Here is a 20,119-nt window from a genome sequence, read left to right on the forward strand (position 1 = left end):
TTTGCGTTTTGCTCTCCTTGTAAAATATGTATACATGATTAATTGATTGTCACCACTTCACAGGCAAAATGAAAACAAACAACAAAAAATATTACAAAAATGTTAAAATATCATGTTCAAACGGCTCCTGTAAGTTTTTTTTTTTATTAAATTGATTTGGTCGCGAAAAAAAATGTATTCTACTTGGAAATATAAAACAAGTACAGCAATAATTATTTAAATCGATATTCGTGCCTTGGGTCAATGAGAGGGTCAATGTCACATTTTCCCCCAAAAAAAAAGTCCTTAAAAAATAAATAAATAAACATGAAAGATGGTAAGAAACTCGCAAACGGCATTCCAAATGGCATCTGCAAACAAAATTAACAGTAAAGCTAATTTATCAAAAGTTATAAAAATAAGTATTGGCCCTTCTTGTACCAAATATAAATTTTTTTGTTTGTAAGTAAAAATATGAACTGAAGTATAATATATTATATATTTTTTTGATATGTTTATACAATTATTTTTATATTTCTCCTCTTTAATTTCTTTTTCATACTAAATGATATATATATATATTAACGGTACCGTCGTTCTACCGTGAAAGTACGTTCGCCTACATCATGTATACTAGACCATATAATATAATTATAATCTTTTTTTTATATTTTGTATTCGAATATAATTGTACGAATTAAATATATATATATTTTTTATCAAAAATAATTGTAACATATTATACATGTAAAATAATATACAATTACTATAATAATATTGTACGCCGATTGTGTGTTGTATCCAGTACCTAAGACCTGACCTAATACTGTATAGTAAATCGAATTAAATTCTCGGCTGGAGAATCTTCACTTCGCCGAGGATCCCTGTGCGACTAGTAGTAACCCGACATTAGTGTGTATCGTCTAACACTCTTAGCTTTAGCTATCTAAAGATTAGAGGGTTGGGTAAAGATGGGCCGGGTTAGGTTTGACGTGTTAACCATACTTTTTGGCGCAAATAACCGACCGGTCGGTTAACCTGGATTTGTCGTGTCGCGGAGGTGATGTTCTGTTTTTATTTTGACTCGGTCGAGCCGAACCGTCGACGTGCCTGGAAATGAGATAATTTGAAGAAATATGATATTTTACAGCGGACGAGACGACGAGCCGAGCTATGTAATGTATGTATACAAGTACAATGTACCCGCAAGTACATTTCTCTTCTTGGTCGCCATTCGATTTACGCGTGCTTAAATGTATTTCTCCGGTTTATACACAACACATACACTTGTCTACTGGCAGGTACATTATAATGGTATAGTGCGTGCTGTGTTTTTCTCCTATTTTATTGTAACGTGCCATGGAAATTGAGTTCGATTTTCACGGTGTGTGTATGTGTGTATGTACCTTTATGTGTGTATGCTTGGACGTCGACGCGCGGTCACAACGACCTCAATGAATGTCATTGCCGCCGCCGGGTTGAAAATCGTCGATGAATCCGATGACGTAGAAACGTGCAATAATTGTACTTAACAACTAGAAAAAAAAATACTACAGACAATATATGTATACAGCGACTAGAGAAAAAAAAAAGAAGGGGTGGAATCAATAAAATAAAATAAAATGTATCAACACGATGCAAACGCAGGAATGTCTTGTAATGGACCGCTCGGTATTTCTCCGGTAATGGTTAGGTAAAGCTGTTAATCTCAACTTGTTATTGGCGTCACGTTTTCAATACAGTATTATTATTACCCAACACTGACGGATGAGTATCCTATGTAATAAATTATAATGGAATGACATTTTTAGTTTTTTTTTTTTTAGTTTAAGTCAGTTCGAGTTAGGTTACACATCAAAACGAAATAATTAAATATATAAACGTATTTAAATTAAAAAAAAAAAATATATATATATATATATATATATATATATATCACTACAACTTCGTTTGTTATTTAATAAAGATCTAGATAAGTTCAAATGAATTTTTAACTTGAACGAATTTATTAGCAATAGTCAACATTCGTTTAAATACTTATTTGAGCAATAACATTTCATAAACGTTTTATATAATTTATAAAAAATGTGGTCAAATATTTCTATTGCATTATATTAAATCTCTGCCCAACAACTATTTGTGAACTAAACTAATAACGTGTAACCAAAATCGCTAGGGAAAAAACAGACGTTAATTACTACTAATTAAGCACTTTTATAATATATTAAATAAGGCATTTAGCATTTTCCTTAGTAACCGAGCATGGAACAAGTCTTTCTTGTATGCTTACACTTTTTTCGAACTACTGTAGTTCACCATAACAGTATCTTTTTCTTATTTTCTTATTCATACGAGACAGTCCACATATACCTGCGTCGTCTGCCTCCATAAAATGCGCCATTTACTAGGAAAATTATTATAATGATTCGAGGCATGATGTATTGCCTAATCGAACCCCTTCGAGCAATCAATGAAGTATAATTCTCATAAAATTTGTACTATTGAATATAATATGCATTTTTTGTAAATTTGCTATTTTTTTTAAATGTAACTATCTTGTAGTATTATCAAAGGTAACTTAGTTACCACTTCAGAACTTAAGTCTTTCGAACCAGATAACAAATAAAATGACAAAAACAAACAAAATGTTGGCTAATCAGTTGCCAATGGTTTAGTGCGAGAACAGTGACTCGCTTTGGAACAATGGTCGCTCTCAAACAGTCGGAACCTCCGCCCTACAGATACCTCTTAGAGTATTGCAGAAATAATTAGTATTAGATTAAGAGCTGTAATAAAAACGTTCTACACTTACAAGCTTGCTGTACATAGAGGACTGTGAATAGCGTTAACAGTTCATCAATATTGCTGGTGCAGTGTTTTTTTTTTCCATCTACTTTATATGTATACAACACAACTATTGTGTTGTATATATTGCCTACACACTACAATATCACATTTTCACCGACATACCCATTTCGCGTCGATTGTGTTGGTCGACGGATGATTTCCTATGAATGTGTATATGTGTGTGTGTTATCCGACGTTTCGTAATCCGACTCCGCAAATGGCAAGAAGTGAATAGAGTCATGTTCACGTGCATGTAAGTATGTAAGTATATGAGCAAGTAAACTGGGCTCTTCCCGTCAAGATGCATCCATCGGATTTTTTCCCATGGCTCGACCCGCACAACAATAGCGACAAGGCGGCAGGAAGTCTTTTTTAATCTCTCGTTCGGGGTATTATTATTATTATTTTTTTTTTTTTGTGAAAAGACAAAACAGAAACAACGCCCTCTTATGTGTGTGTGTGTGTTCGACCGCCTTCTATAACGCGGGCAAACGTGTGACAGGTACCGGGTCAGGTCCCGCACAAAAGCTAGAATATGGGAAATGGAACAAGTTTCGCCTTTGGGTCGGGCTCGTGTTACCGACGACGTTTCCGACAGGTATATACTGTATATACAGGTATATAACACACGCACGCATTTCAGAAATCGAGAACACCACTTAAGAGTCCCACCAAAAGGGCTGACGTCCAATACGGTATTGTCGATCAAACTCCACGGCCATGCGAGTTAGGTGTAGAGTAAATAATGAATATGAAATCTATTGACGCCGTCAGGTGGCAAGGCGAAGGTGTTGGGAGTGAAAATTCCTAACCGATTTTTTTTACAATGTTTAATTTAAAAAATTAATTTTCAATAAAATATGAACGACGCCATGTTTGCTAAGGGCTAATCGTCCAGATAACGATTATTAATAGTTGTTAAAATTTGACTGGGCAAAAAATTCGTTGGCCTCGTGTTAGGTTAGATTTTGGGAAAAATAGCCTATCAATTTTTTGCTGTCATTGGTTAGAAGCAATTTCGGGGAGGGTTTTGACGCTCGAACCCTACTACAGGCTACTTAAGTACGGCCTTGCATAAGTTGTATACTGTATCTCAACAAATTCATTGCAGTTTCTCCTTGTAATATATTAGCTTGCAGTGTGAGTAAGCAGTCCGATTTTGAGCGGTAATAAATAAATAAAATGCCTAGATCGACGGCGCTGCTTAAACAAATCGAGTATAATACAATATTGTTATCGATCCAAAGGATCCAATGTGATATTTTACTCGGCGTGGAACAATATGTGTGCAATGCAAAAGTATCACGCCTACGGTGCACCTTATAGTGTACTACAAATAGAATAGTACTTTGAAATTTATTCCTTTCGATGTACAATAAATACAATAATAACAATATTATTATTAAAACAAAATCTACAATATTGTGAACGGGTCGTACCAATTGCAAAAACGCATTTTATAACACACTTTTATTCGAACAGACGTACAAATTCTTAACGACATTTTCAAAAAAAAAACAACGTGTGTCACGTACTTACATCTAATATATTATATAGTTTACCGTTATATTTTACCAAGAAATACAATATTACATGACTAGTAGTATATGTTTTGTTCGCACATATGTCTTATATGTTTGATAAAAATCATATTTTTCCAAACGTATTTTAACGTTTATGATGAAAGTCGAACAAATTGACTTTTAAAAAAGGTAAGATAATTATTTTCGTATCTAATAATTCACAAACATATCTATTATAATTTAACACTGCTGTTAAAATTGTAATAAGACTCATATAAGCTAGATTAGGTCAGGTTAGGTTGTTTAATTTATTGTTAGGCAAACCAAGCTCATCATGTCTTAATATGAGACAGTTAACTGTTTAATAAAAAATACAAATTTTCAAATTTTTATTACTTGGGGTTTTTTTAGAAATCGACAAAACTTTATTAAAATTATAAAGGCTAGTTTTGGATTTTAGCATCCTATAAAACGAGCGTTATTGTATAAATGAAGTTAGCAGTTATGTTTTTTGTCGGTGACAAATGCAATAAAGAAACAGTTATAATCCAACCTAACTAACTGAGGTAAACGATTATGAAAGTTAACTGATGTGGTATGTATCAAAAAAGGTAATTTTAAATCGCTAAATTCATGCAAAAACGAAGTAACAATTATAAAAACAATTATGTCAAAATCTGTGTGCTTTAACGTATACATTTTTTTAAAATTTTAATTTTTATAGTACATTTAAATACCATTTGACTTAAGGATTGCAGTACATTTTTTTCATGACAGTGGATTATGTCTTTATTTTTTTTTTTGTCTACCGTTTTGATTATAGTTTTGTAGAATAAATACAGGGCGTGCCTCTTCGTGGATGACAAACGATTTTAGTTAATAGGAAATATTATTTGTATAATATACAAATATAAATTATTATTTTTAGTTATTTATTTATTATTATTATCACATATTATATTTATTATATTCATACATATAGTATTTATAGGTGCACGTTGAGTTGGCTGTAAGGAAAAAGTTTGTGCGAGGAATGTATGATCCTATTGCGTTCCGGAACCGATTGGCCTGTTCCGATTTGGAAAAAACTATAATACTAAGAAAAACGATTTGAAACGGTAGCCGTACATTGTCAACGATTACTTTGCTATTCTATTGATGTACCTAACTAGTCCAAGTGCGCGATTGAAAATGGGACGTGCCCTAATCCGATCTCGCCATTTAGTCGATTGATATAGTATTATTCATGTTATTTTTCTATTAAAGGCTATTGAAAAAAAAAATGTACAGACTTCGTAGAACGGAGTAAAATTTCAATCGACTGAAAATTTCTCAATAAAATTATTATATTATTATGATCATTTCAATGTGATTAACAAAGAAGTTAGCTGATCAAATAAGAAATTATCGACTTTTTTGTAATTCAAGATGAAATATTTAATCATAACAGCTAATTCAAGTGTATTTATGTGAATTTCAACATTTAAAACGAAAACTGTCATTTAAGCAATTTTATTTCCATATTATTTTGTCATCGTTTATTTATCAAAATGGCCAAGCACACACACGAAACTGCAACAGTAAGTTTTTTTGCTGTTGAATTAAATTTTATACCGCACGACTGAGAAGTTTAAGTATTTTTTAAATTAAAATGAATTATTTAACTTTTCTAAAAGTTCATAAATATTTACGAATAAACGACTTTAACTATAAAACAGCGATTGAGATGTATTCAATTAAATCATCGCGCATTTATACCTAATAATAATTATTATTAGTGCAAAATTTAGTGTTCAACACTGCTCTACAAGAATGTCACTTTCATTCAGGACTTTATTATAGCCATTTTTCTACAGCCTAGATGCTTTTACAAGTTAACAACAGCGTTTTTTCCTCGAATTTTGATTTCGAATTTTTTTTAATGGATTCACAGACACCAAAAAAAAAAAAGAAGCGATGGAAAAACCGTTGAGATCATCCGAATCGGTTATGTAGGTTGTGCAAGTGGAAGAATAGATAACCGAGTTTGTGTAACAAGAAACGCGGTCACGCCCAACGTCGTCGTACATGAAAAGACAGGAAGAAGGAGGAGACCTACTCGGACTTCATTCACGGATGGCGCAAAAGGACTTCTAAGGTGGTGGATGCCAAAAGGATTCTTAACGTTTTCGTGATGGGAAAAACCGTCAAGAAGACACCGGGATCCGGTTTTATTATGTTCTTATGGGACTTATTTTCAAGGCGTTCGTTTTTTTATTATTATTATCATCATCATCAACATCAATTCCCTGCCGTACCGCTCTCTGTGTGTGTACACTATAGAAGAGGCGTTTCTGGCTCGTACGTGATACCGTGGAAATCGGTTGCTGCTGCTGTTGACGGTCTGGAAACAGTTAATTCATTTCATCGAGCGAACAACTGAAACGAAAGGGTCACACCAGACGGTATTTGGACGTTACAAATGCCACTTCGCAATGTCATGTCATACATGCTCAAACGTCTAGAATATAATATTGTAATATTACATTTCGTATTGCCAACAATAACGTACTATTATACTTATATTACCTGAAGATGAACAGAATGATGTGATCATAAAAAAAAAAAAACAACACATTTATAAGTATTACTCTGCTCCAACAGTAAATCATCAAACATTTCACTAATAAATGTCTCTTTGGGTATTAGAATAAAAAAATGTTTATCGATTGCTAAAAAATGTCAACTTTACATGATTATTGAAATTGTATTAAATAAACTTCCAAACATTACTAGACATCTCTGCCTTATACTCTACAAGTTTTCAATGGGCTGACTTTATGTTATATTAATAAATCTTGTTAGAATCCAAAGTTGCTTTACAGTTAGTTCAGGGAATTTTTTTTAACTCCAATTACAATGGCAATTCGCGGTAACTAGCTTTCCAACTTTTTACTATTATTAATTCTTACACTACCCTGAAACTGAACTCCAGCGGCACTTAGACAGATCTGGCACTATCATGGTGGCCCAAACTCATTGTTAAGTGCAAAATATTTTTTATTAATTGCCATTCATTTATATTAACATACTTTTGTTAAATAATCATGATATTTTGATTTATATTTGAAAAGTTTGTTTTTTTATTTATTTTTTTAATCATAAATCGAAGGGCTGCGGGGAAAAAAGATCTATGTCAATTTTTTAACATTCTGAGAAAATCATGTTCTTAATTTTAAAACAATACATTTTGCCTGTATGCCTAAAAAATGTTTGTAAGAAATTGTCATAAACTTATTATGTGTTTAAGCAAAATACTAGTTTATATTGTTTGGCATCTTTCATGAGCTAAGTCAAGACAACTAATCGATTTCGATATTAATTTTACCGTTAAAACAATAATGCTGCCATTAATCGTTCTGGTTGTTATAAACAAATTATGAATGTATTTATTACAGCATTCGTGGATTTTAGAACTGTTTATTATTGTTACGGGTGCGGTGTTGGTATGCAGGTGTTCAGTTTTGCCGTTTGCGAACAAAAAGCCCACCTTCAGAAACTATTTTGTACCTTAGTGAACTGCACTGTCTAGGCTTTTGTTACAATAGACCGTAGTCATACACCTTACACGTAAGTTTTATACGTTAAGTCAAAATCTTTGTTGTTTAATTGATGTTTTTGGGGTTGGCGTACTCGCAATTTTTCAGCTAATAATATTTCTAATAAAAACAAAAGTTGTTATATATTATAATATGGTATAACAATTTTGAGTTTTCCATTGCAAGTAATAGTTTTATATGAAAATTTATCAGATCATAATAATACATCCCAAAAAATGACTGAAGTTTCTTTTTAGCTCCTAATTCCTAAAATATAGGTATGACCAAAAATTAATTTTGAAAAAAAAAACAAAATAACTTTCCTCTTATTTTAGCACGGGGGACTGTTTTCAGTAAATTTGGTTTTTTTAAAAATAATATCTTGATTAAACATTTTTAATTTTCGAAAACAGGTTATTAAGTTTTTTATTTACCTGTTTAAGCTAGGGGGTTGATCATTAAGGCAAATTATTTTCTTTGTTCAACGATAGGTAAACTCTGTGACCGGAAAACGTTCGGCCTTTTATTCAAATCGACTTAACCACCGTTTAACTGTATAGCGCACAATTCAACATCGTATTCTATTCACTGTCCTCTATGCTCTTTGTTGTCTATACTATAATACTATACAGTGGTCTGTTTTGAAATTCTACACGTTTATTATTTGGTGCGTATGGAGGGTTCTCTTTTTTTCATATTTTATTGTTGTTAATTTCGAACCAAGAGTTTACTGGACCATGCGCGTTTATAACGGGTCGCGTCTACCTGAGCGCATGATAATTATTATTTGGTGTACATAATATTAATATATATATATTTATATTAGGTATATACCCAGGGTGTCAGTACTATGAAAATAATCCTTTTATATCTGGTACGAGGCTCATCCTTTGGCAAATCAACGTGTCGAACGTAGTCAATTAAGTGTTAAACTTAAAACTATTATTTAACCATGTTTGGTTATAAGTTAATTTTCTAAAAAATCAAGTCAAGAAAAATGTTTAAAAAAACTCCACGCATCATATTTGCAGCAATATTTAATAGCGTTTATTAATATTACACGTCTGATAGTTTAATTTAATTTTTTTTTTGGAATATAAGTTTAATGAAAGACGAGTACCTCCCTGTTTTTGTTTACCTGATATTGCCATCTGTTAACTATTTTTAATGTTCACATGTTGTAATTGTACACGAGAAAAAGCACTTAATATTTTGTAAAGTTTACATGTTACATTTTGAAGGATTTTTTTTTTCGTCCATTTGTTAAAATCTGTTTTTTTTTTGTACTCCTAACTGTATACCTAATTGCAAACTACAAAAAGTACAATTTATTTTACTAGCCTTACTCAAATTAGCAACCTCCCTTTTGTCACTGCTAGATGACCGTGCCTGAACGTTAGTAGATACGGTTTTTTTATTGTGAGCCTCCGAAACGTTAAAAAACCAAAATGTCGTCAGCGATTTTCCTAACCCTTGCGCGCCTGCACGATTGTGACATATTGTTACTCTATCGTCTGACCTAACTTAACCGAATGCGCGTTTGAAATAATAAATCCAAGTACAATAATAACATGATACTATAATAATATGTTTTCGCACACCGAACGCCTCGGGGTCCGTGGAGCGCGTTTAACTCTTATCGCGTTGTTTGTTTTTTGGCTTAAAAATCATGCGCTTTACAATAATATAATATGCGCGGCCCGAAAAGAACGCACGTTATGTCCCCTCCTCAGACGGACAGTAAGTACAGAAAAAAAGAAAAAGGGATCTCTATACGACTAATTGCCTTCTGGTTATCCCGGCCGCCGTGGGGTTTATCTAATATACATAGAGATACATTGTGTTTTTATCATCTGCCGGGTCTCCGAAATCCCTTTCGCCTCGACGAACACGTCCATCAACGACGTTAGATGTTTTTATATATATATATATATATATATATTTTTTTTATTATCCCTATATACCGCGTGTGTGTGTATCTGACTTTTATCACGCGCGTACTTGCGTTAAAAAAAAAAAAACCCATAAAAACCGTGTACAGAGGAGAAATTTAGGCAGATCACATCAACCCCCCTAGACTCTAGTACGCACTGCTTGTGCGCTAACCGCCACCGGTTGTGTTCGGTTCCAAACGACCAATGACCGCGTTCGGGACCAACCCCAAGGGACACGCCCTCCGGCACTACCCTCTTAGGGTCCGCCGGTTTGTCTGCGCCCTCTGCGGGGACTTCTCCGGGCCGAGTTGACATTTTGATCTCTCACAATCGTCCGGACCAGTGTCGGTGTCATAATCATTTTTCTATACACTCGGTGCAGTTATTTTTTTGTTTTTGTGTGTGTGTGTGACTCGGTTTTTTGGCCCGCGTGCCCCTAAGTACATCACGGATACTCGGTGACCGGTTTAACGCCCGATACGCGATTATATAGTACATACGGTTTTGGATTGTCGCCGAACACAAGCTCTCTGAGATTAAAATACAACATGCAGAACTTTGCGGAACACGTGTCCAACTCCACCACCAAGCCGACCAACAGTGAGTGGATTGATTTGCATAGCAATTATCTCAAGAATAGGTAGCTGTTGCACGTCGTCGTGTCTTGTCAGAAAATCAAATAATTATAACACAATTGATAATGTTTCATTATAATGAAACATGAACATGAATTAATTTTAAAACATAAAAACAACAACAAAAAATATTAATCTTATAATATTTCTCGACCAAACATTTTATTTAAGTTGACTAAAAAAATTAGCTAAAATAAAAAAATACCCAATTTTGGTCAATGATTACCTATCATGTTTTGTTTATGATTATATTTGTCTTTGGCCGTTTTCATTAAAATACATCCAGAACAGTTTACAATAGTGTTCAAATTATAGGCTGGCTAATCTAAACTTAACTGATACGAACAAAACTGGTAGTTTAGTTTTACTAATAATTACTCGTATTTGTAGTTTAGTATAATAAATAATAGAAATTAAATTTATGTTTTATTTACAACATACCATTTTATACACCAACGTGATCAGAGCAGTATAATATAATATAATTAATAGAAAGCTTGCTAATTGTTTTGAAAGTCACATCTGATAAATAAGAATAATAATACATTTTACGAAATACGCATGATACATTTTAGTTAAGTTTTATGTAAATAATGTTATAAGAGTTTATAATTTTTTATAATTTCTAGAATTAAAAACCATTATATTATTCACAAGCTATTACACATGTTTGGGTTTTTTCATTTTTTTCTTAAGCCTCGGCTCGACCACTAGTTAACTTTATGAGCGCGTCGTTCAAGTCTTTGCCAGTTGACCTGTAGTTACTCACTCAGTGGTGGCTTTAATTAAAATTTTTATTATTTCACTATTATTGATATTTACTGTGATAAAATTAAATTCAATAACAGTATATTAATGTAATATTTATATGCATAAAAACCTATATTTATATTTATACTTTAAAAAGAAAAAAAACATTAGCTGAGATATTACCTTAATAAGCCAACAAGATTTGTGTTTAATAATGCTTCAAAATAAAATTATATATTAAATAATAAATACGCAATAAATATTTTTTTAATTTATAGAATCCCATAAAAATCGTTTAAATTTTTATAATATTGTCCAAACGAAAATCATTGAATTAAAAAAATTATTTGAATAATTTCTAAACAATTATTGGTAGACCAAAAATCTCGGGAATTTGCCAAAAAGACAAAAATTTGCTTAGTTTTGTGAAAATTTGCTATTTGTTTCGTTCAATGTGTTATATAATTTTTTTTAAATCATTATAATATATCACCGTATTTTTATGTTTTCATTGTGGCCTTCTACGTGTTAAGTGTTTGGTTAACGATTAGATTTGTGGATAGTTTTGGGTCGCTAAAGGGTTGGTATGTGGATGTAATTTGATGTAGCGGAATTTGTTTGTTAGTTTCGGTCCTACGATACCTAAAGCTAATTGATTGGTAGTTAAATTCCGAGTTCGAGAATAGTATAAAATATACCTACTACAATCTACATTACAGGCGGTTGGTGAAATCTCAGACCCCAAATAAAATATGTGCTATTATCGTATAGAATTTATTGTTATAAAATAATAAATTACCTATACCGATCATGATTCCAGAAGTAAAGTAACGTGTCCGATATAAAAACTTGTTGTCGAAACTCAAAATAATGTCACGTTTTTTAATTCCTACTTCTATTTTTATATTATTAGATACAATTAAAATAATTTCATTTTTAGTTGTCGTGCCGCCCGAGTGTGGGATATTTTTGTTAATTATTTTAAGGGGTATAAAAACAAAAATCAATCAGCCATGAGATAAAGTTTTATACAAGGGAAATGCTTTTATACCGTTTGGTATGATTACTACTCGTTAGTGTGTGTATACAATATCATCATTATTAATCGAGCACCGTCGAAAACGCAATATATCATTCGGCTAAACGGTCTGGGAATATTTTTTTTTAAACCCGACCCACCGTCAGTACCTATATAAAGGTATTCGGAAATAATCTATATATATTTTTTTGGCCCATATGTGTAATCCACATAAAGCACTATGCGCATACACGTTTTACATAGTTCCACCCTCGCAATACAAGTACATATTTTTATATAACAATCATTATTGTCCATAGTTCTCACACATTATAGTCGCGTTTATTAATGATGGACATGAAAAATATAATATTATTATCATTCACCTATACGTAGGACGTGAGAGCTCATGACAGATGACACCGGCGGCGGCGCACTAATTACATTAGGTCGGGTCTCATTGTTTGTGCGGGTTAGGTATTGGGCTGCTGCTTGGCGTGGGGTGTGTGCGTTTTCAAAAACGCACTTGTTTTTTATTTTTGAGGTCGGTGCCGGTAAAATGCATAATAATAGTAATAACCGTACGTGATATATGGGGACGGGGTGCCGTTATTATCGGAGGCGGAGCGCCCGACTTCCGGACCTGTTGTTTCCGCCGTGTCTTACAATAAAAGCTACACCGGAACTACCACCCCGGCCCTGATCGAAACGACGACGACCACCCCTCTCGTTCGGATCATCATCGACGGGGGTGGTAAAACAAAACAAAGTAAAAAATTGCGGTACACACGCGTAAGCACGCAGTAATTGACATGTAGTTACCAAATGTGATGCACGGGGGTGGGATGCACGCACAGTGTGTGTGCTCAATACAGAATATATATATATATATAGTCCATCTGTCCATATAGGAATTTATTATTTGTCTATGTTCCGTTGTTTTTGCGGATCGTCATCGTCATGTTTCCCACGGTCGATACGACACGAGTTGTAATAACAATAATAATGATGAATCTACTTACAAATATTAATTATTATATATTTTGTGTTTGTAGGTCGGATCCTGTACGACATACCGTGCAAAGTGTGCAAGGACTTTTCGTCCGGCAAACACTACGGCATATACGCGTGTGACGGATGCGCCGGGTTTTTCAAAGTGAGTGTTTAACACGTTTATACTTAAGTATTATTTGTCGAGTGCCTTTTTTTTTTAAGTCCATCGATTGCATAAACGCATTGTTTTTGAGTGATTCTTTTATTTGATAATTATTAATTACCTTCAAACATATACTGGTAGGACCAAGGAAGCTTATGCATTTTTCACGTATTTACATGCAACTTATTATACGTTTAAAAAAATCAAAATCCGTTTTAGGAAGTCCAAAAGCAGAACATAGAATTTTTGTTTTTTATATTAAGGTCATACATTAAAAATTATACATTAAATACATCAAATATTCAAAACTGTACTGTATTTTACAAACATTTTAAATTATTTTTTTCTATTTTTTCATTTTTAATTATTTGTATATTTAAAGCGCTTTGAAATGCAATTACTGTAATTGCACCCACTTGGGCCCACCCCCTCCCCGCCATTTCGATAGAAAACTAACCGGTTGCTGTTGTGTTCATGTTGCAGAGATCTATAAGGCGAAATCGACAGTACATATGCAAGTCCAAGTCGGAAGGCGCGTGTCCGGTCGACAAGACCCACCGGAACCAATGTCGCGCTTGTAGACTCCGGAAGTGCATGATGGCCGGCATGAACAAGGACGGTGAGTGACATTTGCAATGAACCTCTTACATCTTATGTCTTCTTTTCTACCACTACTCTTGACTCTTGGTGCGACCATAAAAGCCACCAGTTAACTTTTTGTCATTTAGGGGAGGGGGTGGGAGGGTCTGGGAGTCCTTTTTCTTTTAGCCTTTCTCCAAAGCATCCATATCACTTTTCGTCATTAGCATAATTATGATACGTATAATATCGTGCATTAACCTTAAACCTTGTACTGTCTACAGCTGTTCAACACGAACGAGGTCCCAGAACTTCCACGGTCCGCCGACAGCTGCAAGGGCTGTGCTATACCAAAGACAGATCGGTCTCAAACTCTCCGCCGCTGGACTTAACGCCTAAGAGATCGCCCGAATGCTCTACCACTTGCCCCACTCCGCCCAACGGCCGATACATACCCGACTCGCACCTGTACCTGTCAGCCTTTAGACCTCAGGTAAGCTAATTTTCTTCAGACAAACCCGTTGTTTTTTTTACTATATTCACGTTTTACCCTTTAGATATCTGCGGCCATGCCGAGGTTCTTCAACACCATGCGGCTGACTCAAGCCGTTTACGAGACGGCCGCTTCGATTTTAGTCACCGTATCGACGGTCAAGAGTTTTCCGGCTCTGATGACTCTGCCGTTCGTCGACCAGGTAAATTGTTTGTGTACAATGAGTTCCCTAACAGCGCATAAATATATTATATATTAATTGAATAGTTGATTTTTTTTTTTTTTTGACAATAATTTCTGTGATTGGGCATTAGTTTTCGACAATTTCTTTTATATAGGTATACTTTTATTGAACCGGAATCGAACATACCTAACCTAAATTAACTTGTTTTCTCTATATGCGTTCAAAGGCATTACTTGCCTCGGTAGGTACTTCCAATATAGTTAGTCCACCGGGAAGGTTTCTTACGCTGTTAAGGATTGTATCCAATATTTTGTTGGTCAATACTTTAAAGTTGGTTGTGTATGTTTGTCCACAGTTCGAATTGCTTCGAGAGGGTTGGCACGAGCTGTTCATTTTGACCGCCGCCCAGTACTTTTCGGAAACGGACATATCTCTGTTGCACGAAGAGCACAAATCCAACTTCGGCACGCACGACATTGAGGAGCAAACGTCTTTGTTCAAAGACACTTTGGCCGCCGTCAAGCAACGTCAAGTCGACCCCATCGAACAGTACCTCTTGAACGAAATCATTTTGCTCAAATCAGGTATTGTACAATTTCTTTATGCACCTACTCTGACATGCCAACGTGTTCGGCTGCTTTGTGTTAGTCGTATAATTTTATGTGATTAACGTTTTTGCCATATTGTGCTCGTTCTGCAGAGTCCGTCAAGGATCGCGGATGCAGTTCGGACAACACGGAAACCATTCTGGACGGACTGGCGGTGAAGAGCAAGGAAGCTCTCAAGCGACACGTGCACCACGTCCACTTGGCCCGACCGGAAGCTAGGTACGACGAGCTGATCGAGATACTGCCGTGCATCCGGGCAATACCCAAGAACACAGTGGTCGAGCTGTTCTTCCGCCGGACCATCGGGCAAACGCCCATCGAACCGTTCGTTTGCGGCACATACACGAATTACCTGCAGACAGCGCCGCACTTGCAGACCATCATCAGCAAGGCCAAGATCTGCCATTGTCTGCAGTGAACGCCGGCGACCGAGGCGCTCGACAGACGTTTACCAAAGTGATACATTTTATTATTATTATTATTAGTGTACAAAAACAAATTGTTTGAAAGTTATTGTACATATTATATATATTTATAAAAAAAATTATTGTACAAAAAATAGTATTGTTTGTTTGTTTCACCACAACGCGCAGGGTTTGGAATATATATTAATGTTTGTTTTATATAATGACAAATTTACTTTTAATTATACTTACAAATAAGCACGTTTTACACACGATTTATACGGACGTCAATAATTCAAATACTGTGATTGAATTACTTTTATTTTAATTATTTTTTTTTCATTGAATATATTTTATACGATAATAATGTACAAGAATTTTCATTAAAACCCATAAAAATTGATTTGACACATGATTTTCCAAATTGCAAACAAACGTTAGTAAGTCTTGGTGGCGCCCACGAACTGTCCAATAATTGAAATATTGCTTACCTCAGTCATATAAATTGCATGTCAACACAAAATGTCATTTATTGTGACTTCGACAACATTTTTTCAAGTTTCATAACTTTATTTGTGTACCTAACTTATGTCCAATCCTGTGTACATTCCAAAGAAGAGGGCCTATAGGTGTTGTTGTTTTAGTTTAAAAAAAAATTACCTCCGGGTATGCTGTGAGAACGGCTATATTGGTTTTGAGTTTTGACGGAGCTTGTTTTTTTATTTTCCTTATGTCGGAGAGTACCTACATGCGAGCACTCGAAAACTGTAATGCGGGTGACTACAACAATTGCGATGGCACCGCGGGACGTTAAGTGTAGTGCGTTTAAATTGAGAACACCCCGAGGTCACCGTGCATTTACAAAGACAGACATGAATATAAAATAATATATGAACGCTTCCATATAGTCCATATAAGTCCTGATGAAAACAAAAAACGTCCAATTATACAATAATCCGACAAAGAAACAACGGATTTTTTATAATATTTTTTTCGGAAGACAATAAACTTAACAAGAATTTTCAAGTAACAAGTAAAGATTAGATGACCGGTGAAACCACTGTTAGCGTGATCTGCAAAGCACTCTATTAAATCCTCCAAATTTCTATCGGTATACAACCTTCTCAACTTTGTGTCTGTCATATTTATTTAAAAAAATATATATATTTTTTAAGTTATCATAAGTAATATAAAAAAATTAGAATATTATCTATTTCCTTTTGCAGTATAAAATACAAAAACTAGAAAATATACTATACTGACACTTTATATATACAGTTACATACCTATTTAATAGCTATAACATATTTGTATCCAGTATCCACTTTGCTGGTAACCCATCCGTGTAATTGTACACAACTGGAGTGGTGCGGTGTACGGGCCGTGGCCAGATGACGTTGAAACTAAATTGCAAGTATTTTTTTGATTCTGTTTCACATAACACAGAAACACACACACACCCGCTGGGCTCTTCAATCCACAAGTTTAGAAGTACCACTACTACATAGTGCCGGTCGGCATTGCAACAATTTTGTTAAAATTAGGTTTTTTTCTCACGAATTTATCTGGGCAGCCATCGTTTACCTAATGTTTATCCTCTTGGTCGATTTCTTTATGATGTGCACCTCTATATATAGTAATTAGAAATCATAAGCGGTACTCGTTGACAAATTTTGATTGTTAACTTTTTAAAACAAGAGGAAAACTTATCGTTTTTTTATTCAACAATACAACAAAAAGGTTGGAAACTGCACAGTGTATGTTCATAATTAGAAAAAACAAATAAAAACATATTAGTAGTACTTAACTTTTTTTTTTTACTTTAAAAATATAATTAAAATGAAAACATGGTGTCACAATAATTGGTATAAGTCTTATAGTATATTTTATCGCTAAGGTTGGGCTAGTCTTGTATAACTATTATATTTTCAGATTTCTCGATCAAGTGTATTTAATCTTAAATTAGTTATACTTGATAAAAGAAATTTAGAAATGACAATGTCAATAAAAATACAGTTTATATTAACACATGTTTGATTTTTATTACATTTATTAAATACATTGAAACCAATAAATCTAAAAGTAATTATTACAATGGATTACCTATTGAAAAATTAATGTAATTTAATGAATTATAAGTTATAAGTTATAACACATTAACGTGCCTTAATCAATTTATTTGGTGACAATTTCTAAACTGGTTACCATTTTTATATTAAGAAGAAAAAACATTTGTGACGTTATAATATCTAATCTGCGTTTTCTTATTACTGAATAAACTGATATTAGTCACATAGGTTAGGATTAATATAGACAGTTTTTCTCGTGTCTTATTGCAAATCAAGCTTACGCAAGTAAGGCTTTATTAGTGAAATGTAAATAATACAGTTGATAGGTCCAAGCAGTCCTTTCTCGCGATTTTCGACCATAATAGTACAAAGTTATAACAAAGTAAAACTTAAAAAATATAGAACCAATCTCGGTATGATCATTTAGTAAAAAACTATATTATGGTCTGAATTCCGGTAAGACAGTAGGCTATTTTTTTTTTTTAATGTTGATTTGGATTCCCGTCAAAACCCGATTCCGGGAATCAATCTGCCGTCAATTTGTACACGCATTACCCACCGGCAAACCCCATAGTGTCCCTCCATCGCATTTTATATTATATTATTATATATGGACTCACAGCATCAGCTAATCCGCAAAGGGCGTGCTAGTGACATATGCTCGTCCCCACGCCGCCGTTGCCGACGTTGGCGTATGGAGATTATCGAATTCACACACCCAGCTGCTGTCTTTTAGTACATATAATATTGTATGTACATAATAAACTCGATGGAGGACTATGTACGTATGAGGTTTATACTTATATATATATATATATATATATATATATATATATATATCTTTGGCTCTCTCTCTCTCTCTGTTTGTCTCCGTCTACAATGGATACCCGTGATGATGTATATATGCGGTGACGGCGGTGGTGCGGTGTGCCCATCAGGGGTAACTTTATCCTCTCGCATCGCGCGCACACACGGCATAACAATAATAGAGTCGAAACGCCATTTTTATCTACTGGCTGGCTGGCGGACAACAAAAACAGAATATAATACAATAATGTATACCGAAACCTCGACGGTATAATATTTGTGGGGCTAAATCGTTCGACTCTTGCCTCCCCCCTCCCCCGGGGAGTTGGAGAGCACAGAGAGGACATCCCTTTGTGTTTTGCATATTATGTGTGTGTGTGTGTTATATGCGGGCAAATTACGCGATATAATATTTGTGCGATGGGAACAAAATAAAAATAAACAGTCGATATTGTCTTCGAGTGTGACGTCACGTTATGAAGAAAACGCTTATTATAAAACACAATAATCGACTAAACGGTGCGTCCGATTGGGAAAGCCCCGGTGGGATTTGTTCGGTATTACAAAACGAGTGTGCGAAAACGGACATGACAGTTTAATGGGTTGCGCAAACAGGGTGTAAAGAGGTCGCAAGCGATGGACATTAGAAAATCGGTCATTTTCTGAAAAATTAAAAAAGTATTTGTTATAAGAAATTTTTGAAAAAAACGGTATAGTAAAAATGTACGAAATTAAGAAAAAAAAATGATGTTTTGAGTGTAAATGCACGTTTTATTCGACTTCTTAAACAACCTGAAAAAAATTTGTATGAGTTTCTAATCGAATTACAATTATGGGATGGCTTTTAGTTTTTACATACCTACATAGAAATGTATTTTATTTTTTTGAAAAATCGGACGCTTTCAGAAATTATTTTTTTTTCTAATTCTCTAATTTTTCTTTTATTTGAAACAAAGGAAAACCCCGTAATTTCCCTTACACTTCAGTTTGTGAATTAATGGTCCCGAACATATTTAGTATATTTTAGTTATTTTATTTTCAAATGTATAAACATGCATATAAACTATGCCATGTTGTCTAGTCTTAATGTGAATTTACATAAACACATACTTGTCTGTAAATATAAAAAAGAATACATAATGAAGTTATTATAATATGATAAATCAACATTTCGTTAATTCGTTTCAGATATTGTAGAAGTTGCGTTTTACCTTGGCTTGACTGAAATGTGTTTAATTTAATAATTGTAAGCACAGTGGCGTGTCTAGAGCCAATTCTATGGGTAGACCCCTTTGTTTAGTTACTTAATTTTAAAGGACCTTTGGCCTTTGAACGCGAACGGTTTTTGTCTTTTTTCACTTTACGCTTAAACCGTTTTAATCCAACGTTCGACCGAGCCGCTATCTGTTTGTACGGATCTCCGGTTTACCGAAAATATATAATACAGACCTTCCTGAAACTCGGGTAGATACGTTGGACCGTTTTATAGAATTTCAGTACTGCAAAAAACGCAAAAGCCCAATCAAACGGTCTATAATTTGTACTTTCCGTCTCA

General features: G+C 34.1%; 1 protein-coding gene across 1 annotated transcript; it reads left to right on the forward strand.

Annotated features, from left to right (window-relative positions):
- Positions 1-10,194: 10,194 nt before the first annotated feature.
- LOC126843270 (nuclear receptor subfamily 2 group E member 1-like) lies at positions 10,195-15,868 on the forward strand. The gene is made up of 7 exons (XM_050580677.1): positions 10,195-10,461; positions 13,320-13,420; positions 13,904-14,039; positions 14,284-14,492; positions 14,557-14,694; positions 15,032-15,260; positions 15,377-15,868. The coding sequence occupies exons 1-7, from the start codon at positions 10,410-10,412 to the stop codon at positions 15,700-15,702; spliced, it is 1,191 nt and encodes a 396-aa protein (XP_050436634.1). The 5' UTR covers positions 10,195-10,409; the 3' UTR covers positions 15,703-15,868.
- The last annotated feature ends 4,251 nt before the right edge of the window (positions 15,869-20,119 follow it).

This window comes from Adelges cooleyi, unplaced genomic scaffold (assembly GCF_023614345.1).
Source record: "Adelges cooleyi isolate 19-005CV unplaced genomic scaffold, UGA_ACOO_1.1 ACOO_flye_CR_arks_rails_tigmint_CR_PRNA_574, whole genome shotgun sequence".
Classification (NCBI taxonomy): domain Eukaryota; kingdom Metazoa; phylum Arthropoda; class Insecta; order Hemiptera; family Adelgidae; genus Adelges; species Adelges cooleyi.